Here is a 25909-nt window from a genome sequence, read left to right as displayed (position 1 = left end):
TCCAAACACTGGTCACTGATAGAGTTAGTTCCAAGTTCTATTCAGTTCGTATGCCTTTGGCGTGAAAAATCCCCCCCCCCTCCTTTCTGGTATAGCAGGAATCTGCTCCCACATAGTAGATAAACCTGCAGTTACAGCTATGCTCTGTTTTGTGTATGCTTCTGCCTCGGGGTGATTGCAAGAAGTTTTAGGTATTTAAGGAGCAACCTCTGAACACGCCTAACTTTTCCTGAGTCTCACTAATAATCTCGGTATCTTTAACTGCAATTTCAAGTTCTTGAACACACCTGCATTATTACAAGAACACTGTAGTAGGCATATTCAACCATTAGCAATCTGGTTTGGGGACTTTGCCCGTGTTCTGTTGTTGTTCAGTCGTTCAGTCGTGTCCGACTCTTGGTGACCCCATGGACCAGAGCACGCCAGGCACGCCTATCCTTCACTGCCTCTCGCAGTTTGGCCAAACTCATGTTAGTAGCTTCGAGAACACTGTCCAACCATCTCATCCTCTGTCGTCCCCTTCTCCTTGTGCCCTCCATCTTTCCCAACATCAGGGTCTTTTCTAGGGAGTCTTCTCTTCTCATGAGGTGGCCAAAGTACTTCAGGATCTGTCCTTCCAGTGAGCACTCAGGGCTGATTTCTTTGAGAATGGATAGGTTTGATCTTCTTGCAGTCCATGGGACTCTCAAGAGTCTCCTCCAGCACCATAATTCAAAAGCATCAATTCTTCGGTGATCAGCCTTCTTTATGGGCAACAGGAGCTCACCCCGCCATGGGGATTCGAACCGCCGACCTTCTGTTCGGCAAGCCCAAGAGTCTCAGTGGTTTAGACCACAGAGCCACTCGTGTCCCTATGCTTTGAAGGTACTGGAGCAACCTTCGTTTTGTTGTTGTTGTTGTTTAGTTGTTTAGTTGTGTCCGACTCTTCGTGACCCCATGGACCAGAGCACACCAGGACTCCTGTCTTCCACTGCCTCCCGTAGTTTGGTAAAACTCATGTCGAGAACACTGTCCAACCATCTCGTCCTCTGTCGTCCCCTTCTCCTTGTGCCCTCAATCTTTCCCAACATTACCTTAAGTCCTCCTAGATGGACTTAAAAAGACAACTCACCTAACTAACAGTCTTCTCTTCTCATGAGGTGGCCAAAAGAATAGCCTTTACTAAAGGTGTCATGGGTTTTGAAGACGCTCAAACTCAAGACGAAAGGGAGAAACATGCTAAGAGGTAGGTAAACCTCACTGTGACGAACTCCCACCTGGAAACCAATGTCCCCTCTGTGGAAGGGCATGTGGATCCAGAATTGGCCTCCACAGTCACTTACGGACTCACTGTTAAAACCGTATACATGGAAGACAATCTTTGTTGTTGTTGTTCGGTCGTTCAGTCGTGTCCGACTCTTCATGACCCCATGGACCAGAGCACGCCAGGCACGCCTATCCTTCACTGCCTCCCGCAGTTTGGCCAAACTCATGTTAGTCGCTTCGAGAACACCGTCCAACCATCTCATCCTCTGTTGTCCCCTTCTCCTTGTGCCCTCCATCTTTCCCAACATCAGGGTCTTTTCCGGGGTGTCTTCTCTTCTCGTGAGGTGGCCAAAGTACTGGAGCCTCAACTTCAGGATCTGTCCTTCTAGTGAGCACTCAGGGCCGATTTCCTTGAGAATGGATAGGTTTGATCTCCTTGCAGTCCATGGGACTCTCAAGAGTCTCCTCCAGCACCATAATTCAAAAGCATCAATTCTTCGGCGATCAGCCTTCTTGATGGTCCAGCTCTCACTTCCGTACATTACTACTGGGAAAACCATAGCTTTAACTATACAGACCTTTGTCTGCAAGGTGATGTCTTTGCTTTTTAAGATGCTGTCTAGGTTTGCCCGTGTTCTACTTTGTTAATATTTCCAGAGGTTAAGACACTGCTATTCTTGCAAACACTGAATCAAAAGAATGACACACATAGAATTCTAGACACTAGAAATTAGTTCATCCGTCCTCCAATGCTATTGGATTATTTTATATTGATGGAATTGTTTATATTGTTTGTTGAATGGATGTGTGATTGCTGACTGAATACTGTTGTTTATTTCTATTATTACTGTTTCAGCTGAACTTGTAAACCGCTCTGGGGAAGGTTTTTATGGAGAGAGAGAGGGGAAAAAATAGTCAGTGTATCAAATCATTGCTCCCATCAGGCAATGAAACAAAGGAGCAAGTCGTTCGTTCAGAAGTACTTTTGCCTGTGTTTTTAGTTCCAGTATTGCTAAAGATGAATGCAAATATCCCTGAAATTTGGAACACAAGGAAACAATTTAAGCATCGATACAGTTCACATTTGATGGGGGGGGGTGCGGCTAAAAGGGTCGGCTTCAGTGCGGCCCCTTCTTCAAATGGCATGGCCTGGGGCTCCCTTGGGAGATATTAATTTAATAAAATAAAAATGAATAAATAAAATGTTTGTGGAAGAGGCTGAGATCCAGTGGAAGCTTCTATGCAATCTCCGTCTGATTTAAAAGTCAGATAGTCAGATAGTTGTTTATTTCCTTGACATCTGGTGGGAGGGCGTTCCACAGGGCGGGTGCCACTACTGATAAGGCCCTCTGCCTGCTTCCCTGTAACTTCACTTCTCACAGTGAGGGAACCGCCAGAAGGCCCTCGGAGCTGGATCTCAGTGTCTGGGCAGAACGATGGGGGTGGAAACACTCCTTTAGGAGCCTTCCTGAGCAATATGCGATTGAGAGGTTCAAGCAAATACCGTATTTTTCGCTCCATAAGACACACTTTTCCCCTCCTAAAAAGGAAGGGGGGAAGACTTGCGTCTTATGGGGTGAAGGCGGGGGTGGGACCAGCGCCCGAAAGGCCTGCTTTTGGACCGCTGGTCCCATCTCCTCTGCCGCCACGCCGTCCATGGCCCCCGCTGAAAGCGGTGAGAGGCGGGGGCGGCGGGGTGTGTGACCAGTGGCCCAAAAGGAGCCCCTCCGGTCCGCTGGTCATGCCGCCGCCGCCGCTGCCCGCTCCCGCCTCCCGCTCCGAGAGGTGGGGGGCGGCAGGGGGCGGGACCAGCAGCCTGAAAGGAGCGCTTCCGGGCTGCTGGTCATGCCGCTGAATGCGGCGAGAGGCAGGGGCGGTGGGGGTGTGACCAGCGGCCTGGAAGGGCTCCTTTTGGGCTGCTGTTCCCACCCCCTGCCACCCCCGCCTCTTGCCGCGTTCAGCGAGAGGCGGGGGCGGTGACGGGCGGCGTCAACAGCTCTCCCCCTGGCTTTAAAGCCTGCATCCAAGGGGCAGGGGAGGAAGGAGGAACGTTCCCCCCACCCCTTTGCCGCTGTGGAGGAGGAACGTGCAGCCCAAAAGCTGCTTTCTCCTCTGCAGCCGCCGCCAGTTTTGAGTTAGAATATTTCCCCCCCTTGTTTTTCTCCTTTAAAAACAAGGAGCGTCTTATGGTCCGAAAAATACGGTAACTGTAGCTGTATGAGTCAAGCCTATGCCTTTGCAGTAGGGCAAGCTACAGATCAAATGCAGAGCGCAAATTTAAAACCGGGCAATTCTTCATTTTGCAATTGTTTCCTAATTATTCCAGGACCTGAAAACCCTTGGCTGGTGCAAGCATATATCTCTGCTGCAAAGCACCCTTTTGGTTGTGTCGTGGCTCAGGAAGTGTTTCAGAGTGGCGTTATCCCCGCAGAAACAGATTTCCGCATTTACAGAGATTTTGGCAACATTCCAGGTAGGTATGTTGCTTGACCATTTGGTTGGGCCATTATTTCTGCTTCCTTGTGTGTGCAGGAGAACAAAAGAAAGGAGGTAGACAAAGATGATTCTCTTGTGTGAGCCATGCAAACAGAAATGTGTGATCTGGAGCGTTGGGGCGCAGGCTTAGCCGTCCAGCGCTAGAAAGAATTTCAGGCATTTCTTTCCTGGGGCAATATAAGTAATGGCAAAGGGGCACAGGGTGCACAGATTTAGAAGCAACAGCAATAAACTGCAGCTTGAAAGCGCTTAGATTCTTGATTCTGTTCAAGGACAATCCAGACCCCATCTGGGCAGTGGTGAGGTGTGATTCTGTGCCTGAGCTGCTTCTGTATCCACAACCCTGTTGCTCCAGGGTGGAAGGCAGGGAGACATCAGTCAAGTAATGGCAGTGGGGCCAACTTTGGCTCTAGTTGCTCTACCACGGGGGACGGGAATGCTGGTTCCCTCGCTGCAGGCAGAGGCTGGCAGAGCTGGGCAGAGGAACGCCACCCAGTCAGTGCTCCCCCTCTTCAGTTCTGCGCAAAGGGGGCTTCAATTGTTGTTGCAAATTGGGCTGGGCGATAGATCGATAGATCGTCCAAAACTGGTTTGACGTCCATCTCGTGATATCAGTTTCTTAACTTTTCACCTGGCAACATATCGCAAATTATGATGGCACGTGCGCTATGCAAAAATCACAATGCAGGGGAAACCGCGAAACCAGCCAAGGCTTCTCTCAATTCCTGCAGCCCCTGTTGACTCTGCCGGCTCAGCTCTTCCCTTGCCTCTTGCAGGGGGGCAGCGGATCACCAGAGCGGGTGGCGGCAAAAATCACGAGGTGGGGAAAACCGTGAAACCAGCCCAATGTCTCCAGCCTTATTTCAGACATCGTGATATATCGGTATATCGCGATATCTAGCTGGTGGTATATCGCTGAAAACCAGATATCACCCAGCCCTAGTTGCAAACCATAGCAGCGTGTTATCTGTTACGACTGGAACTTCTGTCTAGAAGTAATTAACAGCACTCTAAAATAAAAGTGGAGTGTTTTGTTCTTAAATACTTGAAGGCTGCAGCTGCCTGATAGCATTTCGGCTTACCAAACTTCCCCCAATGTGACAAGCGTCACAGTGAACTTGGCTAATCCAATGCCACTTTGGGAGGGGGGGAGGGGATCACGGGGTTAGTGAGTGATTTGGGAGACCAGGAGGACTCTGTGTGCCCCTTCACTGCTTCAGTGATTTGCCGGGTGCCAGGACCTCAGAGGCATCACAGAATGGGCTGGGCTTGCTGATAACCCTTGTCACTTTGAGAACATTTTAGTAAATTGTGGCAGGTGGGTTCAGCCTTTGTCGGCAGCACACCACAGTTTGATGCTGTCACTGCCTGGGGTTTTTTGGGGGGTGGGGTGGGGTGGGGGGAACCACCTGATTGTGGAGTTCTCTGGGACTTCTGCCACAAAATCTGGAGCTACTACACCGCTGGTTAAGCAAAGCAGTTTATATTTGCTCTATGCAAAATGCACGAAACAAAACAAAACAAAAATCTCTGTTGGGCAATTTCCAGCTTGTGTATTAAAATATATCTAAATGAAGGCAAGGTGCTATTGCAGAATACAGTTTCAGCTTGGTCATTCATAGAATCATAGAATCATAGAGTTGGAAGAGACCACAAGGGCCATCCAGTCCAACCCCCTGCCAAGCAGGAAACACCATCAAAGCATTCCTGACAGATGGCTGTCAAGCCTCCGCTTAAAGACCTCCAAAGAAGGAGACTCCACCACACTCCTTGGCAGCAAATTCCACTGTCGGACAGCTCTTACTGCAAAACCATGCTGCAAAACCATCCAAAAAAATGTTCAGTTCCTCCATGAACATAGCAAATCTGCAGAAATAGGTGAAGGTTAACACACTCGAAAAGAGCATTGGCCCGCCCTGCAGTAGAACTTTTTGTCCCAAGTTGTTTCATTTGTTGCTTATTTTGTTATTGATCAGACACAACAGGGGACTCTTGACTTAACTCAGACGATGATCTCCGTGCCGGGCATAGGAAAAACGATGGGGGAAGCCGGAGGTCGCGGGTGAACATGCAGATTTGCACTTGGGGAAAGAGATGGGTATATCAGCAGTTCATTTCATTTTGTGGAAAGTTATTTGGTTTAGTTAAATAACACCTTGACTATTTATTAGTTTGACCACATTACAATTGAATTATATCGACAGGGATAGACCTGGCTTTCATCGAAAACGGTTACATCTACCACACGAAGTATGACACAGCAGACCGAATTCTGACAGATTCTATTCAGAGAGCAGGTTGGTTACTCGGGGGTTTCCCTGGGGTTTTCTAGCAATGTAAATCAAAACAATGCTTTGCACGCTGGTTGTTACAACTCAAAGCCACAGGTGTACTTCAGTATCACAAAGAAATCAAACTTGTGGGGAAGGAAATCCAAAATATCTCCGGGGTGGGTGTGAATTAATTGGCTCTTTGAACTGGGCGGCCTACACTAATTGGATTGTATACTTTAATTAGTGAAGGCAATTTATAGATTTCACACCCTGATTGTATATACTTTTAGCTATCTCTTGGTTATCCCTTTATCTGCTTTCTTTTATCATTCTTGGCATTGAGTTTCAATTGGAGAATTGTTTTTCTTTTTTCTTTTAGTTTTCTCTACATTTTAGAGAAAATGTAGAGTTTCGATTTAAGAGTTTCAATTTGTAATGTTCCTGGAGTACTGAGAAGGCCTGCATACAGTCCTGTTATAGGGTCACTTTCCTTTCCTTTGTTTTTTGTCTTTACTTTATTATGATCATAAAGCTCCAATTCCTATCTTGTTTTCTAATGCCATGTGGAATTCTATGTGAAAAGGATGTATTGGCGGGGTGGGGGTGGGGGTGGAGAGACAAATTCTAAATATATGCTCATTTTTTTTCCTCCAAAGGCGACAATATTTTGGGTGTTCTAAAGTACTTAGCGGAGTCGGACAAACTGGCCAAATCTCATGAATATCGACATGGAAATGTTGTCTTCTTTGATGTCTTTGGCATGTTCGTTATGTCCTACCCAGCTCGTGTTGGGTCCATTATGAACTATATCGTTACAGCAATTGCGTTTCTTTATCTGGGGAGAAAAACATTGCAACTGAGAAAAAGAGGTAAGTCTCTTTCCATATCTGCCTTTCTGACAAAGCAGGACTGGTTATAATTCTGTTTATGAACAGACAAACGAGCCGCTTGCATGGTTTTAGCTTTCTCTTAAGTCTTTATTTACCATTTTATTTATTTCCCAGCTTTCCCCCAAGGAGCTCAAGGTCCCGTACACAATGCACCCCCCCCCCATTCTGTCCTTGCAACAGTCTTGTGAGGTAGATTAGACTTAGGTGGAATCTAGACACGTATAAAAAAAATAATCATGAAAATGCTTCTTTAAAAATAGTTTCGGAAAATGTATGGTATTCACCATAGCTCGCCATTGCCATCTAGTGTCTCATTTCTATACTGCACTTTACAACACTCTTAAAAAAAAAAATATTTGCAGCTATATAGCTGAGTCCTAAGAGGCAGTGAACATCCCAAGATCAGCCAGCAGGCTTCATGGCTGAGTGGGGATTCAAACTCCCATCTCCTAGGGCGATGCTGTAATCACTACCCCAAATTGGCTTTTAGTTTTTGTTGCCGCGCTTAACACATTTTGCCAAGAAGGCCGCTAACAAGTTTTAAACTGCAGGAGGTGGAAAGCATGCACTAAAGAGAGAGCATCGGATGCATGTTGGCCTCATTTGAAAAGGAAACCAAGACACCTTGGCTGAGATCCAATTGTAGAGTTAGAAGGGACCCCAATGATCATCTAGTCCAACCCCCTGCATTGCAGGAATCTCAGGTAGATCATACATGACAGATGGCCATCCAATCTCTGCTTAGAAACCTCCAAAGAAGGAGAGTCCATCTCTTCTTGTGGGAGTCTGTTCCACTGCCAAACAGCTCTTACTGTCAGAAAGTTCTTCCTGATGTTCAGTTGGAATCTCATTTCTTGTAACTTGAAGCCATTGGTCCAGGTCCTACCCTCTGGAGTATTGTAGTTTTTGCATTAAAAAAAAGTAAAGGACCTCCTGGATGGTAAAGTCCAGTCAAAGGCGACTATGGGGTGTGGCGCTCATCTTACTTTCAGACCAAGGGAGCTGGCGTTTGTCCACAGACAGCTTTCCGGGTCATGTGGCCAGCATGACTAAACCACTTCTGGCGCAATGGAACACCATGACAGAAACCAGAGCGTACGGAATCGCCGTTTACCTTCCCGCCACAGCGGTACCTATTTATCTACTTGCACTGGTGTGCTTTTGAACTGCTAGGTTGGCAGGAGCTGGGACAGAGCAATGGGAGCTCACCCCGTCACGAAGATTCGAACTGCTGACCTTCCGATTGGCAAGCCCAAGAGCCTCAGTTGTTTAGACCGCAGCACCACCACCCCTGCGTCCCCAAGGTTTTTGCATTGCACACACACACACACACACACCATGATTTGCAATAGATTGCCAAGTAAAAAAAAATATGAAACTGATATCACAATATGGAAGAGGGAAAATGTTCGTTTTCTCCTGCTCTGGAGAATAAATAGCAAACAGGTGAGGCCTGGCCATTTACCACCCAGTTCTGAAAAGAGAGATATCATTGTTCCTTTGGTTAGGTAGGTGTGCCTAGTTTGGATCCTGTAGCCTTAGCAGTTCCAGCTAGAAGAAGCATATTGATCTGGGCTTCATGTCTTTCTCTTCCTGCAGTGAGTTACCTGAAGGAACTGGCCATCGCCTTTGGCTTCTCAATCCTCAGTTGGTTTGCTGTCTTGATTGGCGTGCTTATCATAGCTGTGTTCATCTCTCTCCTTGGCCGCTCCCTTTTTTGGTACACCCACTTCCATGCCTCCGTTTTTCTGTACGGAACTGCAGCCGTGGCTCAACTAATTTTCTTGCATACGTTAGCCAAGACATTCTATTACAAAGTAAGTGTGGCATGCAAAAATGTAGGACTTGAAAAATAATAGCTATTCTCTGGTTTCCCTTTAATTGTAAACATATAGGCCTAAATCCAGCACAGAGTTAGGCGAACCTAATCCCACTGAAACATGAGTTTGACCAAACTGCGGGAGGCAGCGGAAGACAGGAGTGCCTGGCGTGCTCTGGTCCATGGGGTCATGAAGAGTCGGACACGACTAAACAGCAACAAGTCCCATTGAAACCAATGGATTTAAGCCTGCCTAACTGTGTGTTGGATTTAGTCACAAAACTGCCTCAGTCTGACTTAGTCTGATGGGCCGTCTAATCCATTATTTCCCACCAACTGGCAGCAGCTCTTTGGGGTCTTTGGCAGTAGTTGTCCCCATCACCTGCTACCTGTTTCTTTTAATTGAAGATTCTGCATGTGCTGCCCTGCTGAGCTGTGCCCCTTCCCTTGAATTGGGCACAGATGCAAAACTCGTAGCTTAATTTTGCCGACTGTGCAATAGATTGTTTTCTTCTCCAGGTTGTAAGATTCGGAAGCCGAGTTCCTCTTACACAGACTCAGCCATCGGCCTAATAATTGTTGACCCAAAACTCCAGGTTTGGCATGCTGCCTCTTGCGGGTGGGTGGGTACGAGAGCAACTGCAGGCAGTGCGTTGGCAGAGGAAGCTCTGTGCTTCAGGCACCATTCATTCTGAAGTGGGGGAGTAAATCTAATTATGCCGCTGGGTAATGTATTAAATGAATTAGAACCAGTTACTGTCCATAGACTAAAAATAAGCTTTGAAGTAAAAAATTAAAGAATCCAAGAACTCTGGCCAGGCGGGAGATCAATTTTAAAGTCTTCAAACAGTTTTATTAATATAGAAGCAAATTCCAGTTGAAATAAATTCCAGGACAAGGCCCTGTTTCGCTAATTCTTCCTCAGCTGGAATGTTAAGAGATCCTACGTTAGAAATAACACTTATAATACTTATAAGTACTTATATACATTATACCCTTTCATGTAACTATTAGTTATGCAGTTTATACCAAACTAAATCCATAATTTACATAGTATATAACTAACAAAGACAGCTTACCTAGATTTTCATGGTCAAGGTGTACCAATTCTCTGTATGGACCACACCTTACTTTCCCTTTAAATACTACAAACAGTGTGAGTAAGTTAGGCATAGAGTTATTTCTAACGTAGGATTTCTTAACATTCCAGCTGAGGAAGAATTAGCGAAACAGGGCCTTGTCCTGGAATTTATTTCGACTGGAATTTGCTTCTATATTAATAAAACTGTTTGAAGACTTTAAAATTGATCTCCTGCCTGGCCAGAGTTCTTGGATTCTTTAATTTTTGACTTCTAAAAATAAGCTTTGGCAAGAAGCATTGCGTGGCAATGTCCCAACCCCCCCCCCCCCGGTGGTAGAATAAGTGACACACGACACAATATATGAGCGGCAGGGATCAAGCATGGCTTCCTGTAAGCCGTAGTCGGTGGCAGAAACAAAGCCGTAGAAGCAAGTGATTTCAGCTCTAAAGAAAAAGGGATTGGTGTAGCTCAAGCGAAGCCTAAAGAAGAAGACGATCCTCGGAGCGACGATCCTGCGACGTCTTCAAAACCGGAGCGGCTGGAAGCAGGGAACAGGAAGAATTCCCGGCTGCGCCCTGCTTAAATGGGGCAGGCCACACCCCCAGGCTGACCGGATTGGTCGGCCTGGCGAGCGACGCAGCCGGGATTCCCCAATCGCGCAGGGGCTGGGCCCCCCACCCCCTGCGCTCGTGGGGAGGCCGTGACCGCCCGCAGCACCACCTTCCTTCTAAGGACGGAAGCGGCTCTGTGCAAAAATAAATAAATAAAGGCGTTATAAATTGCAACAAACGGGCTGCGCTCTTCATCTCCCTAGCTCGGGAATTCAAACTTTACACAGTGATACCCCGGGTTACGTAAGCGATCCGTTGTGGGTGGCAGTACGTAACGTGGGTGTGTGTATCACGAACGCACGAAAAAAAAAAAACCCGGAAGAAGCGCGATTTGAGCGTTTCTGCGCATGCGCGAAGTGCGCAGAACGCTTCTGCGCATCCGGGGGTTGCGTGCACTCCGGAAACACTTCTGGGTTGCGGACATTCACAACTCCGCAGCACGGGAGGTACGTAACCCGGGGTTCCACTGTATTGGTGATGTCGGGGGCAGCAGTCTTAATCACACTCTTTTGGTTTTACATTAGCACAAGCATTTTGGCTTGCTAGATTCAACAGCTCTTCCCCCCCCCCCTTCGTCTCCTTGCATGCAGTTCTGGGAGTTCTCCTGCCTCCCCCCCAAAAAAGATTTTTTTTTTTTGAGTGTGCGTCAGAAAAAAATAGTGTTTTGCAAGTGGACGTCCTTGAGCAATGCTTCTGCTGACGAGTCTGTGTAACATAGCACATTTCTCTAGGCTATGTTCGAACATAAAGAAAAACACAGAGATGGTTATCCACTTACCTGAGAACAAGCTCCTTTGAACATGGTGGGACTTGACTTTTAAGCAAATATGCACAGAACTGCTCTGCCTGTCTGCTTCTTAAGAAGCTTGGAACGTTTGCTGTTGACATTACATAATGCACGGGACATTTAAACTTGCCTCTCTCTCTCTGTTTTGTCTGCTTGTTTTTTGTTTTCCCAGAATACAAGTGAACAGTTCCTGGGAGAGCTCTTCTTTGATGTTCCAGTTGTCTTATGGTCAATTATGTTGGCTTTGCTTACTTACCTAGGACATTCCTCAGCATTTATCAGCGCAATATGGATTGTGTTTCCTCTACTCACAAAATTAATGACCTATAAGGAACTGAAAGAAAAAGGTATGCCATTGAGAGTTCTTGTGAGGGTTGCAAGAAGATAATATTTGCAAAGAACTTTAGGGTGTTTGTATATAAATTACTAGGACTTTCTATGGCAGAAATTCTAGTGGAAATATTCACAGCTGGGGAATAGTAATAATAATAATTATAGCCCAGCCACTCTGGGAGGCTCCCAACACATACAAAAACACAACAAAACACCAAACATTAATAGCAACCATCTGATGCAATGTAAAAAGTCATAATAACTTTAAATTAAACAACTTATATCACATAAAGCTATATTCAATAATGCATTCGAATCTAATAGTAAACGGTAAAAATTACTTGCATGTTTACGTGTATATCCCCAGATGCTTGGGGTGGCAGACTTCGTTCTTCAAAACCCCAAAATGTATTTTATATAATTGATGTATTTTATATAATTGATATAATTCTATTCTTTGAATATCGTGTTGTTGTTGTATTGCCACGGCCGATGGCTGACGCGAATAAAGATTCGTTCATTCATTCTTCCCCTCTCCATGTGATCTTCACAACAACACTTTGTGTGGTAGGTTCGACTTCTAGAAGTTATTCTCTGGCCCAAGGTCACCCTGTGAGTTTCATAACCAGATGGAGATTTGAGCCCCTGGCCATGGCGCAAACGGAGAAGGAGATGTGCTTTTCTCTCCTCTCTCTCTCTCTCTCTCTCTCTCTCTCTCTCTCTCTCTCTCTCTCTCTCTCTTCCCGCCCCCTCTCTTTTGTTACTGTGGAAAATGTGAGGCAGCTGAGGGGCCTGAGGACCACCTTACTACCTCAGTGGATCCCAGGCTCTCTGCCATAGCAGAGCCCCTCCACCTTGTAGACTTTTGCCTTCATGCCTGCCTCTTGTCCCCATGCGCTCTTCAGAATCTGCTGGGCTGAAAAGCCGTTCTACTTGGAGCTTTTTTTTCCTTTTTTTTGCAAAACTCCCACCTGCCCTTGCCAACCTATACTTGGCATTCGCATCAAGCAAAGCGTACAGTTTAGACCAGTGATGGCGAACCTTTTAGAGATCGAGTGCCCAAACAGCAACCCAAAACCCACTTATTTATCGCAAAGTGCCAACAAGGCAATTTAACCTGAATACTGAGGTTTTAGTTTAGAAGAGGAGGTTGGCGCATCCGTGTGGAGAGAGAGTGGAGCAATAATACAGTGGAACCTCGGTTTTGGAACAGCTTAGTTCTCGAACTACTAGGAACCCGAACACTTCAAACCTGAAAATGAGTGATCCGGTTTTCGAACTTTTTTCGGAAGCGCAACGTGTTCTGTTCTTAGTATAACTTCCATTTTGAGTGCCACGCTTCCGTTTTCAGAGTGAGGGAAGGCGGGCTGGGTGGCAAGCAAGCAGGCAAGGGATGTCGCAGCCACACACACACACACACACACACACCAGCCTGCTCCGGCTTGCAGGCAAGTAGGAGTGGGATTGGGCTGCTCTGCTAGGGAGCATTGCTGCCTGCACAAGAACAGGAGCTGGATCGAGGCTGCTCAGCAGGGGAGGTGCAGACTCCGTCACACTTTTCATTGAGAGGTTCGTGGCTGCACTCTCCTCAAAGGAGAAGTTTAAAGGAGCCCCCACCTCCGCATCAGATCCCCGTGAAGGCAGTCAGGCTGAATAGTTGCTGAGGTTGGGGAAGGTGGAGGCAGAGCGGAAGCTGCATCTGAGAGCCCCTGCCCCCTGCACCAAGCTGAAGGCAGCCAGGCGCTCCTCAGCTGAGCTGCCTGATCCCACTCCTACTTGTGTGCAAGCAGGAGTGAAGGCAGGGATCTCTCAGAAGTGGAGGTTCCGCGCTTCCCAGCTGAGAGATCCCCACCCTGCTCCTGCTTGCAGGCAAGTAGGAGTGGGATCGGGCAGCTCAGCTGGGGAGCGTGAAGCCTCCACTCCACTTCTGACTCCACTCCCATTGGCCCCAGCCAAAGCCTCAACCTTGCAGCAGCAGCAGCAGGAGGAGGAAGGCGGCTGCTCGGAACTCTTGGGAGGCTCACCAAGCGGCAGCGCGCTTCTGAGCGTGTGCATAGCGCTGCGCCCTCCCCACCCACAGCGGAGGCTCCCCATGGGAAAAGTCCTCAGCATGCCCATCGGTCAGTCTTCCTCCTGGCGTGCCGGCAGAGAGAGCTCTGCGTGCCAGCTGTGGCATGCGTGCCACGGGTTCGCCATCACTGGTTTAGACTGTACAAAATTTGAGATACCACCCACCTTTTCATATTTTTTATCAGATTAATGTTTGCTTTCACTTGAAGAAAGAATAGTTTCTTGTTCCTCCTCTTATGTGAACCAATCCTGTTCTGCAAACTTATCCCAAATTGTTGTTGTTACTGTTGTTTTAAAGCGCTCTGATAATTGGCATTGCTGAAAATCTCTTCTCCCTGCTCCTTGTTTAGAAGTGCGTTGACTCAAAAAATAATAGATAGGCTCTTGCTTAAATTTACAGTCGTACCTTGGAAGCCGAACGGAATCCGTTCCAGAAGTCTGTTCGACTTCCAGAATATTCAGAAACCAAAGCGTGGCTTCTGATTGGCTGCAGGAAGAATGCACGGCAGGTGGGGGTGGGAGACCACTGATTCCCATAGGAATCGGTGGGATTCGTGGACTCGATGGGTGAATGCTTGCTCAACAGACTATTTCCAGGGAACACTTTGTGGGTGGACCTTCGTATATTTAATTTCATATTCATCATGCTTGCACAGCAGCCCTGTTGTTAGTGGTGAATGAACAGTGTGGTATAGTGGTTAAGAGCGGTAGACTCGTAATCTGGTGAACCGGGTTCGCGTCTCCGCTCCTCCCCATGCAGCTGCTGGGTGACCTTGGGCTAGTCACACTTCTTTGAAGTCTCTCAGCCCCACTCACTTCACCAAGTGTTTGTTGTGGGCAGGGGCGTAGCAAGGTAAAATGGTACCCGGGGGCAAAAAAAAATTGTCAAACCTCCCCCCCCCCAGGCATGGGAAGGTCAGGTGGTACCCGGTGCGGAAAATTTCTTGTCAACCCCTCATTGATTCCCCCCCCTGCAAAAATTGTTTTACGTTATTTCATATGTTCTTACAAAGGAATAATAACAAGTAATAATAAAAAAACTTTTATTTATATCCCACCCTCCCCGGCCGAAGTCGGGCTCAGGGTGGCTAACATCAGATACATAACATTGGTATAAAAATCAAACAATGATTAAATTGCCTCCTAAAAACATCTCAAAATCAAATTAAAGTCTAATTAGATGGCTTTCCACAGGGTTAGGGTTGGGAAGAGTAAGTGCTCCACTGAACTGAAACAGCCAAGTGAACAGCTATTTTGGTGGAGGAGGGTCAAGATATTAACCGATATGCATGAAATTTCATATATAGCTACATAATCCCTAGTATAGTAAGATAAGACCTTCGGAGCAGGTATTTAAAATAAATAAATAAATAAAATTCAAATAAAATTGTTCCTTGACAATTTGTCACCCCCTCCATTTTGGAACCCGGGACGAACCACCCCCCTCACCCCCCTTGCTACACCCCTGGTTGTGGGGGAGGAAGGGAAAGGAGAATGTTAGCCGCTTTGAGACTCCTTCAGGTAGTGATAAAGCGGGATATCAAATCCAAACTCCTCTTCTTCTAAATCTGAAGAAAGGTCTAGAATTCTATATTGCTGGCTACTTTTTCTTTTCTTTTTCCCCCTCTCAATGTAGGTGCCACAATGAAATTTGTAGCAGTTTACCTCCTGGGAATGTTTATTCCATATGTCTATTCATTATACCTCAACTGGATTATATTTGAAATGTTTATTCCCATCTTGGGACGCAGTGGTTCAGAAATTCCACCCGATGTGGTCGTGGCTGCTTTTATCGTTTTGGCGACGACATTTCTGTCTTCCTACTTTGTAAGAATGCTTTCAGAAATACATTGTGTTCTACAAATTAAGCTGATTCACAGTGCAATCCTAGGCATGCCTTCTCGGAAGCAAGTCTCGTTATATTAATTGCTGCTCACTGCAGAGAAGTAGTGTACAGTGTTGTAGCATTAAGAACCTTTGATCTGTAGGTTAAACAAATGCTGTGACAATTCTTGTGATTATTATTATTATTATTTTAAAAATGCAAATGCATGTGGCTTCTCTGTGCATGTGAACATGAATTTTTCAAGACCATTTTTCTCTACATCTTTCTGTTTTAAGCTGTGAAACATGCATGGCCTGAGAGCTTGTGCGTGAATTGCAATTTGCCACGGGCTGTGCTTCAATTAGCTGCTTTTAAAAAGTTTTCCCTCTTGTGAAATAGAGATGGCAACAGATCTATGCAAGTTTTTAATATGCCCACAAAAAAATGTTGGCAGGTTGCTCACTTTCCCAAACTTTGGTTCGTTCAGCAAGACGCTGGGAGGTTGGCAAAACTGCTGTTTCTGCTGGAATAGATGCAAATTATGTAGATGCCGTTGAATTAGCATAATGAATTGTGCCCAGTAAGTTATGTGGAAGGGTAATGAACCGTAAGCCCAACTTGCAACCCCTGGAAATTCTGCACAGAACCCCTCTAGCATCTTTGATTTCACCAGTCATTGCCAATACTATCTTCACAACTCTTAAGGAGCAGGAACATTTTCTTATATTTTAACAAAAGCTGATATTTTCAGAATGCTTCTTTCTGCTCACTAGTAAATACCATGCTAGTTTGTTCCCTCCTGACCTTACTAAAGGAGAGGCATGAAAGGCCCTGGTTCAGATCTCTGAGAGCCAGTGTGGTGTAGTGGTTAAGAGTGGTAGACTCGTAATCTGGTGAACCGGGTTCGCTTCCCCGCTCCTCCACATGCAGCTGCTGGGTGACCTTGGGCTAGTCACACTTCTTTGAAGTCTCTCAGCCCCACTCACCTCACAGAGTGTTTGTTGTGGGGGGGAGGAAGGGAAAGGAGAATGTTAGCCGCTTTGAGACTCCTTCGGGTAGTGATAAAGCGGGATATCAAATCCAAACTCTTCTTCTTCTTCTAAATAAGATACTTTATAAGTCAGATATGGGCAGACCAGATTTCTTTTATTTTCTTTCTGCTGGAACCCCAAAGCCCACTGACTGGAACCAGGTTCCTAGCCTTAGAATTAATAAACAGGAATGATTTCTGCACATGTGCCCAGCATTACCACTCCTAGTTTCCACTCCAAGCTTTTTCATTTGAGCAGCCTAATTTAGAGAGAAAAGCCTTTTTTTGTTAAACAATTGGGAGCTGATTTCCCCCCCCCCTAAATTGCCCAGAGATTTGCCGGTAGACCCCTTTCTCCCATCTCCCTGTCCCCTAAACCATGTGGTCTTCGTCAGGTCACTGGCCCTCATCCAGATTTGCCACACAGAGTTGTGTTTGGGAGAAACCTTTGCAATTAAATAAACCTAAATTTCAAAAGCTTCAGGTTCAATAGTTGGTTTTTCTGGAAGTGTTTTTTTTTTTTTATAGATGAAGTGCTCTTATCCTTGTTTTTCTCTCCTGCTGTTCTTCAGCTTAAATTCATCTACCTTGCCAAAAGTACAAAGATGACAATAATAACATTAGCAACTGTTTCTGCCATCACGTTCGTCCTGGTTTGCAGTGGAATCTTCTTCCCTTTCAGTTCAGATTTTGCAAACCCCAGACCAAAGCGAATCTTTCTCCAGGTAAGGAATGCTTTTGATGCTGCAGAGGGATGTGGCAAATGAGTGAAACAGCAAGTCTTTGAAGCTGCTGGCTCATAATGTTCTATGTATCCACTTAAATGGACCAGAGATAAAACACAGGAAACTAGGGGGTGATGCTGTAGTGAAACACTTATCTCCCAACCCTTTAAATCTTTTATGTATTTATCATAGCCGCTCATGACTTTTTGTGCAGTTCTGTGTTTGAACTGCAGTAGTTTTGAGTTTAGAAACTAACATTTGGTTCCGTTTGGGAACAATTTGGAATTTCTTCCTTGATACATTCTTCAGAAGTTGATAAATGTACATTTATTGCTCGTTAGAGTCTGAGTAAGTTCCCATTGATCCCCGAATGGAAAGTATTTATTGACTCTTCTCAGACTTAGGTTCTCATTGGAGAGCCAGTGTGGTGTAGTGGTTAAGAGCGGTAGACTTGTAATCTGGTGAACTGGGTTCGCGTCTCCCCTCCTCCACATGCAGCTGCTGGATGACCTTGGGCTAGTCACACTTCTCTGAAGTCTCTCAGCCCCACTCACCTCACAGAGTGTTTGTTGTGGGGGAGGAAGGGAAAGGAGAATGTTAGCCGCTTTGAGACTCCTTCGGGTAGTGATAAAGCGGGATATCAAATCCAAAACTCTTCTCTCTTCTTCATGACATCTAGTCTAGTATGATTCTTTGGAGCTATATGTCAACCCTGAAGGTTGATTTGCATGTCTTAATTCAATCGTTGGAGTAATAATAATAATAATAATAATAATAATAATAATAATTTATTTATACCCCGCCCATCTGGCTGGGTTTCCCCAGCTCCCAACAGAATATTATTATAAAGTGATAAAACATCAAACATTTAAAACTTCCCTAAATAGGGCTGCCTTCAGATGTCTTCTAAAAGTCAGATAGTTGTTTTTCTCTTTGACCTCTGACGGGAGGGCGTTCCACAGGGCGGGCGCCACTACCGAGAAGGTCCTCTGCCTGGTTCCCTGTAACCTCACTTCTCGCAGTGAGGGAACCGCCAGAAGGCCTTCGGAGCAAAGTGGGTGGAGACGCTCCTTCAGGTATACTTGGCCAAGGCCGTTTAGGGCTTTAAAGGTCAGCACCAATACTTTGAATTGTGCTCAGAAACATACTGGGAGTCAACGTAGGTCTTTCAGGACCGGTGTTATATGGTCTCAGCAGCTGCTGCCTGTCACCAGTCTAGCTGCTGCATTCCGGATTAGTTGTAGTTTCTGATATACCTCCATAGTGTCTCTGGGTAAACTCCAAGTACATTCTTAGCTGGCCTTTCACTCACATTGAGACCCGCAGAGCATTCTGTAATGCCCTCTTGCAAAATATTTTGGACACCACCCAAGTTGGTAGTTGGTTTTCCCTTGAAGATGGAAAGTAAACTCTTGTCTCGCAAAATTGTTGCCTCCGTGGTACCACATGGGCTGCATACACACCATAAACATAAAGCACACAGCTTTCCCCAGAGAATCCTGGAAATGGTCGTTTAACCAACACATGAGCTACAATTCCCAGAAACCTCAACAAACTACAGTTCCCAGGATTCTCTGGGGGAAGTCATGTGCTTTAACTGTATGGTGTGTGCAAATGCTTAAGGCTGGTCTTCGTGGATGGTCATAATAAGTCCGCTGAACAGATAACCCGGAATCAATATTTTATGCCGAGCCTTTTTGGGTCACTTTTCCAGCACATGAATCGAAGATTTCATAGCCTGGATGGGCAGTTGGCGAAAAGTGATTCTGGAATATGGATTAATGGGCTCGACTATGGCGGGATATCTCATATCACTCCTCATATACCTGAACTCAACGATTCCATTAGAACAAAATGCGAGGAAGGCGCACCTCTCTGTGGATTTCCCTGGATCCTTCCCGTGGACTATTTATTCAAGTTGGTAACATCATCTCCTCAATGTACTATTCAGTGTTTTAATAAGACTGAGAGCGGATGAAATGCTTTTATAAAAAAATAACAGCGGACTGGTATTTAGGCTAGGTTTACAGTGGTACCTTGGTTCTCAAACATAATCCGTTCAGGAAGTCCGTTCCAAAACCAAAGCATTCCAAAACCAAGGCGCGCTTTCCCTTAAGAAAGTAATGCAAAACAGATTCATCCGTTCCAGACTTTTAAAAACAACCCCTCAAACAGCAATTTAACATGGATTTTGCTCTCTGACGAGACCATTGATCCATAAAATGAAAGCGATAAACAATGTACTGCAGTCACACAGTCAAATCAATCAGTAGCTGGAATGGGTTCCACACAGTCAAAAAACCAACAAAACAAAAAAAGCCTCAAAAACAAAAAAAAAGCCTCAAAAACAAAAAAAGCCTCAAAAACAAAAAAAAACGCAAAACAGCAAAAACAGACAGACTTCAGCGTAACACTCAAAACGGAAGTGTGACACTCAAAACGGAGCACGTTCGGCTTCCGAAAAAGGTTCCCAAACGGGAACACTTCTGGGTTTGCAGTGTTTGGGTCCCAAGTTGTTTGAGTACCAAGGCGTTTGAGAACCAGGGTACCACTGTACTGCATTTATAAATGGTTTCACATAACAAAAAAAGCCCCAAAGCAAGCGATAGTTAAATTGGGATGCCTCTAAGTGGGAGATTCTGCTGCATCTCTAAGAGGAACGCTTCTGTTTAGGGCCTGGAACTCTCCTGTACTGCTGTTTGGGGCTTGCAGGTGAGGAGGGTTTCAGGAGGAGGCAAAGGAAAAAGGGAGGCCTGTGCCACATTTAAGTGGTTTCATTGCTATATTGTGAGGGTGGCCTTGAAGGGAAAAGGTGTGGGTTCCCCTCCCCCTTTCCTTCCTCTCAAATCCTACCTGTATGGGACTTTTTAAACCTTGTTAAGGGATGGGGACTTTTTAAATTTCACGGCGCATGTCCCCTCAACCATAATGCCCACCTTCCAGGGTAATATAGCTTGTGGGGACTGAAGCAGATGCAGCCCACCACAGCCCTACATCTCCCCCTTTGTCCTCACCTTCAACGCTGTCTATCAGCTTCGCCTGGTGGCCCAACTTCACCAACTATCTGGGCAGGGATAGTCTTAACTTGTGTTGTCTGTACTCTGGTAGCCTCTAGGTTAGATTACCGCATCACGTTATACGTGGGGCTGCCCCTGAAGATCGTTTGGAAACTTCAGCTGGCGCAGAATTCAGCAGCTAGGTCGCTCACCGGGGCAAGACTGTTTGAGCATATTACGCCAATCCTGGCACTGACTGCTCACTAGTTTCCGGCTGGTTTCAGAGTGCTGGTTTTGACTTAGAAAGCCTTAAACTGCTCAGGACCGCAATACCTCAAGGACTACCTCTCCCCATGTCAAGCGCCCCCAACAATGTGGTCATTGGGTTCCCATCTTCGTGTGCCTCCCCCACGAGAGGTCCTGAGGATAGCAACACAAGAATGGCTTTTCGCTTGTGGAATTGCTCTCCCCAGGGAAACTCACCTGGAGCCTTTGTTGCATATCTTTATGCGCCAGGCAAAAACACCCATCATCTCCTAGGCCTTTGGCTAATTAAGCAATATACGCCTTTTGAAACTGCAGGGGGGGGAATTATTGGTTTTGTTTGTTACCATGGTATATATTTTTGTGTTTTTATATTATAAACCTCCCTGTGATCTTCAGGTGAAGGGCAGTATAGAAATTTAATAAATAATAATAGTTTATAGTTAAAGCAAGCATTGGTTATCATGTGGTTTCTTTCTATAAAGCTTAAATTTAGTCTTACGTTTGAAATATCATTGATTCAATGTGAGCTATTGCTCGACTGTGAAAAGCATTTGGGCCCATAAGCTTTTAGGAAAACTTTGGATTTTTTTAAAGTAAAATTCCTTTTTCTTTTGGCATTTGCCAACCAAAACTTTGATTTATTCCAACATATCTGATTTTTGTTTTTGTTTTTTTTATATGACGAATATAGTCGTTTGGATTTACTTTATGTATTTGTGGCTGGCTCTAAGGTGATAACTTTAGTTTTCAAACCTATCCCTGTTTGACGCTGTGATATGACCAGTTGTGTTGTGCAGATTCTTTAAGTTAGACAGATTCAATACCGAGCAGTAATTTAAAGTACTTTAAAAATGCCGTTTTGGAGAGTCACATTAATCTTAAACGCAACCTTTTCTTGCAGGAAAAATTGGTATCTTCCTGCTCCAGCCATCACTCCCAAGAAACCAGTTCACTTTCAGCTTCTCTCCAAAGAGCGAACGCCATCAGATTCTACAAAGTTCACCTTTGAAATAACCGGTGAGTTGTGTGTGCTATTGTATTTTCATTTGCTACTTATCGTTGGGGAGAAGTTCTGGTTTCTGCAGGTGGCAATGCTAGTCCTAAAATACTGAGAGCAAGGCTGCTGCCAAACAATTCCCTGTCACTGTCAGCCTGGATAGGTCAGTTGGTTAGTGTGTGGTGCTGATAACGCAGAGGTTGCAGGTTCGATCCCCATATGGACAGATGCATATTCCTGCATTGCAGGAAGTTGGGATTAGATGATATATGACCCTAGCAGTCCATTTCCCCAGATACAGGAAATGTTGCATGCCACTGTTGCAGTATGCATTAAAGAGCTTCTGTCTGTAGTAGGCTCTCGTCTATGAAAAGTTATGTCACAATAAATTAGTTGGTCCTTACAGTGCCACAAGACTTTTCATCTCTGCAGCAAGCAACTAACAAGCTACCTTCTGGTGATTTGTTTAAATTTTTATGCTGCTTTTTAGGCCTTCAAAGCTGCTTGCAGACTGAAGGCAAATAAGCAATAAGAATGTGACATGTACAAACAGAAGCTCAGTGTACAGCTTTCTTTTTTTTATTTTTTTTATAGTGTACAGCTTTCTATATCTGTATGAATATAAATATGTATGTTTCTATTAGGGTTTATAAAGAAGAATACAAAGATTGTCAAATATCTTTTTTTGTCCAAACCAAAACATTAATCTAAAGGCAAAAAAGAGAAAGAGAAGAAGAGGAAGGAAGGGGAAGAGATAGAGAAAAAGGAATAGAAAAAGATTGAAAAGAGAGAGAGAAAAGTTAAGAAATTAAAGAACTTCCGATTCCTTGTCTGTCTGCTACAGGGGTCAACCGTGGGCCGGTCCACCGTCCCTCAGACCTTGTGGTGGGCCAGACTGTATTTTGAAAAAAATAATAATGGACAAATTCCTATGCCCCACAAATAACCCAGAGATGCATGTTAAATAAAAGGACACATTCTACTCATGTAAAAACATGCTGATTCCTGGACTGTCTGCGGGCCGGATTGAGAAGACAATTGGGCCGCACGGGCCTTAGGTTGCCCACCCCTGGTCTACTATATATAAGCATTCACTTCATTAACCGCAGTATAACACCTAATAAAGCCACTTTCTATAAATCATCTTCAATCCTCAAATCCAAATGCCATTATTTCTTCTTCTTTTTCATGCAAAAAGTCAATGAGAGGTTTCCCATCTTTAGTAAATGTTTACAATGGCTTTTCTCTGATTAAACACGTCGATTTCGCCATCTCAGCTAAGTCTGTTAGTTTTAACAGCCATCCTTCCATCGCTGTCAATAATGGGTCCTAACATCTTTGAATGTACAACTTTCTGAATAAAACACAGGCCCCACATACTCTACTGATTAACACTGGAGCACTATTGGAGAGAGTTGGATGTGCGAATCATAGACTCATACAACCAACCTTTCTAGTTGTCCTTTGGCTGAACGAACCAGTTTGTTGTGTAGCCATGCACTAAGTTTCATGGTGAATGGGTTCCTGCTGGAGAACCATGAGCAGCTATTGAGTTCAAGTCTTATTTGTGGACTTCTCAAAGCATGTGGCAGGCCATTGTGGGAACTGAATGCTGGACCGGACTGGCTTTTTGGCCTGATCCAGCTGAATTTCTTTGCCTTAAAGCAATCAGTAAGGGACGTAAAGAAATTCAGGAGAAAAAAAGAAATTCACGTTAGTTCTGGGTATACCTGAAAAAGTTCCTGTGTTCTTCACTCTGTGCTGATGTAGAAATCTTTGTCTGCCCCGCTACTTTAGGTCCGAGTCACATGTCAGTGTATCTTCGGCCACATGAAGGTTCAACGCTGTCCAGGTGGTCTCTTGGAGATGGAACTCCTGTTGCTAATAATATAGGCAAAGATTATTTTATATATTATACACATGGACTCCAGGCCTCGCCATGGCGCTTCTGGATAGAGATGAAGGTGAGACTATATCAAAAACGTGCAACCTTACTTCTTAGAACTCTATTAAAAGTGATTTGCTTTTTCGGAACACGGGTACCAATGGTTCATCTGTGTGTGTGTGTGTAAAGAACATGCAGGCTTTTTATTCTATACATTTTGGAACTCAGTTCTCTCCTGCCCCTTGGCTTGTCAGTCTACTTTTTTTCTCATTGCACACATCCCAAAAGGTTTGCTTCAAAACATGCTTCATAGGGAGACCATTTATTTCAGGGATGGCTCACCTGTGGGCCACATCTGGCCACCCCAGAGCTTTTTTATGGCCCTCCCAAAACCCCTCTAAAATCATCATTAACACCCACCTGCGCACAGGGGCGTCAGCTTGAAGAGAGGAGCCCTTGCGCTCCCCCCCCCCCGGTTTGATCTCCTGACCACAGCGAAGAAAGCCGATATTATCTATGTGCTGGCCTCACTGTAAAATCCCAAGTTATGGCTCTTCTGTTTCTTGTAAAAAGTAGAGGCGCTTTTCTTTCTTTTAAATTTTATTTATACTTTTCTAATACAGTGGTACCTTGGTTCTCAAACATAATCCGTTCAGGAAGTCCGTTCTAAAACCAAAACGTTCCAAAACCAAGGCGCGCTTTCCCATAGAAAGTAATGCAAAACCAGATTAATCCGTTCCAGACTTTTAAAAACAACCCCTCAAACAGCAATTTAACATGGATTTTGCTCTCTGACAAGACCATTGATCCATAAAATGAAAGCGATAAACAATGTACTGCAGTCACACAGTCAATCAATCAGTAGCTGATATGGGTTCCACACAGTCACAAAAACAAAACAAAAAAGGCTCAAAAACAAAAAAAAGCAAAATAAATAGCAAAAACAGACAGACTTCAGCGTAACACTCAAAACAGAAGTGTGGCACTCAAAACGGAGCATGTTCGGCTTCCGAAAAAGGTTCGCAAACGGGAACACTTACTTCTGGGTTTGCAGTGTTTGGGTTCCAAGTTGTTTGAGTACCAAGGCGTTTGAGAACCAGGGTACCACTGTATATACATTTCACTGACTTCCTTCCCCCTTTCTGTGGTTGCTTAAATTTATTTTCACTATCTTCTGCATATCCAAATTAACTTAACTTGCTCATTTATTTATCTTCTTTATATATATTTTTATACTCTTATATAGCTGCAGGTTATTACAATAATCCTGCCAGTGTTTTTATCTGTTTACAATTTATCCGTAAATATTCAATAAACCATTTCCATTCTTTTAGAAAAAAAAGTTTTTTATCTGGATTTATTATTCTTCCAGTAAGTTTTGCCATTTCTGCATATTCTATAACTTTCTGTATCCATTCTTCCTTTGCTGGGACTTCTTCTTTCCATTTTTGGGCAAGTAACATTCTTGCCGCTGTAGTCGCATACATAAATTAATTTCTATATTAATTTAGTTAATTCTATCCCTGTAATTCCCATACTTGTGCTTTTCATACTTCTAGCACAATCTGTGTAGTCATAGCTGTTTTGTCCCTCATTTATTAACCTGTTGTTGTTTTTTTGGGTTTTTTAAACTTCTTTTAATGACTTTTCTACCTAGTTTGATATTTAATAGGGAGAAAATTCCTTCTGTATCCCTGCATGACATAGAATGGCTTCTGCATAGGCTGTTTCTTCATACAGGATTCCCTTTTTAGCCAGCAGCAAGAAGCAAAAATGCACATCTGCTCTACATCAGAGGGTGCCTTTGGAAACTTCAGCCCATCCTAGAATGTGCATGCGATTACTAGCCTACTGTTTCTAATTGTCTTAAAAGGTCAAATCCACATTTTTCTTATGAACCAACATTTCTACTTTTGCTTTTTGTGAGCCTTAAAACTCTCTTTTAAAAATGTGCAGATTGCTCCATCTCCATATAACTTGTTTGTTGGATATGCTGCGTAGCTCCCATTTTCAGTATGCTTCCTCGTCACGTGTGCCGTACTTGTCAAATTGGTTTCAGTATCATTTGTGAGCTTTCAGCCTGCTAAATACCATTTCCCCTTCTTTGTAGTCTCTGTGAAGGGTGCACAGGCTTCTATACTGTTTGCAGGCCCCAAGTCTTCTGAATCTGAAACCCTTCGCCACCTATAATTGTGCAACGATAAGGGACTTAGAAGTTTCTAGAAATCATGTGATCAAATCTTTGCTTAATCTGGCTTTGCCTTGGCTGTTTTTTTTTTCCAGGCTTCCGAAGAGCCCGCTAAAGGAATGGTCACGCTTGCTGTGGTTTCGCAGTATTTATTTGAAGAAAACAACAACTCTCCTCAGTTGCAGGCCTTACTTGAAAGATTTCCCAACTGGACTTTTACCTCAGGCTGGGTCTCCACCTATGATCAATTTATCTTTTAACCCAGAGATAACACAAAGGTAAATTGTTTCCCATACATTGGATGCAACTTTCGCTCATAAGGAGTTGGAAGAATGAGTATTGTTGACCAAAAAAATAAAAATAAAAATACTGTGTAAAATACTTCAGCCA

The 25909-nt window shown here is 44.5% G+C and overlaps 1 protein-coding gene across 3 annotated transcripts in view; it reads left to right on the top strand.

The window, feature by feature from the left end:
• The window catches only part of ERMP1 (endoplasmic reticulum metallopeptidase 1), a 54300-nt gene that overhangs the window by 24824 nt on the left and 3567 nt on the right, over positions 1-25909 (top strand). For 2 of the 3 annotated variants that reach the window (XM_033173433.1, XM_033173434.1), the window contains exons 5-15: positions 3572-3718; positions 5946-6038; positions 6671-6883; positions 8504-8721; positions 11376-11550; positions 15243-15433; positions 17034-17186; positions 18901-19103; positions 21351-21466; positions 23244-23410; positions 25615-25797. In XM_033173433.1, coding sequence (XP_033029324.1) covers positions 3572-3718; positions 5946-6038; positions 6671-6883; positions 8504-8721; positions 11376-11550; positions 15243-15433; positions 17034-17186; positions 18901-19103; positions 21351-21466; positions 23244-23410; positions 25615-25779 — 1841 coding nt within the window. In that variant the 3' untranslated portion in view covers positions 25780-25797. Of the gene's footprint in view, positions 1-3571; positions 3719-5945; positions 6039-6670; positions 6884-8503; positions 8722-11375; positions 11551-15242; positions 15434-17033; positions 17187-18900; positions 19108-21350; positions 21467-23243; positions 23411-25614; positions 25798-25909 lie in introns of those variants that run through there. The other variant, XM_033173435.1, reaches the window with a different exon arrangement.

The sequence above is a fragment of the Lacerta agilis genome, chromosome 16 (genome assembly GCF_009819535.1).
Source record: "Lacerta agilis isolate rLacAgi1 chromosome 16, rLacAgi1.pri, whole genome shotgun sequence".
Lineage (NCBI taxonomy): Eukaryota > Metazoa > Chordata > Lepidosauria > Squamata > Lacertidae > Lacerta > Lacerta agilis.
This window is presented reverse-complemented; position numbering and strand designations above follow the sequence as displayed.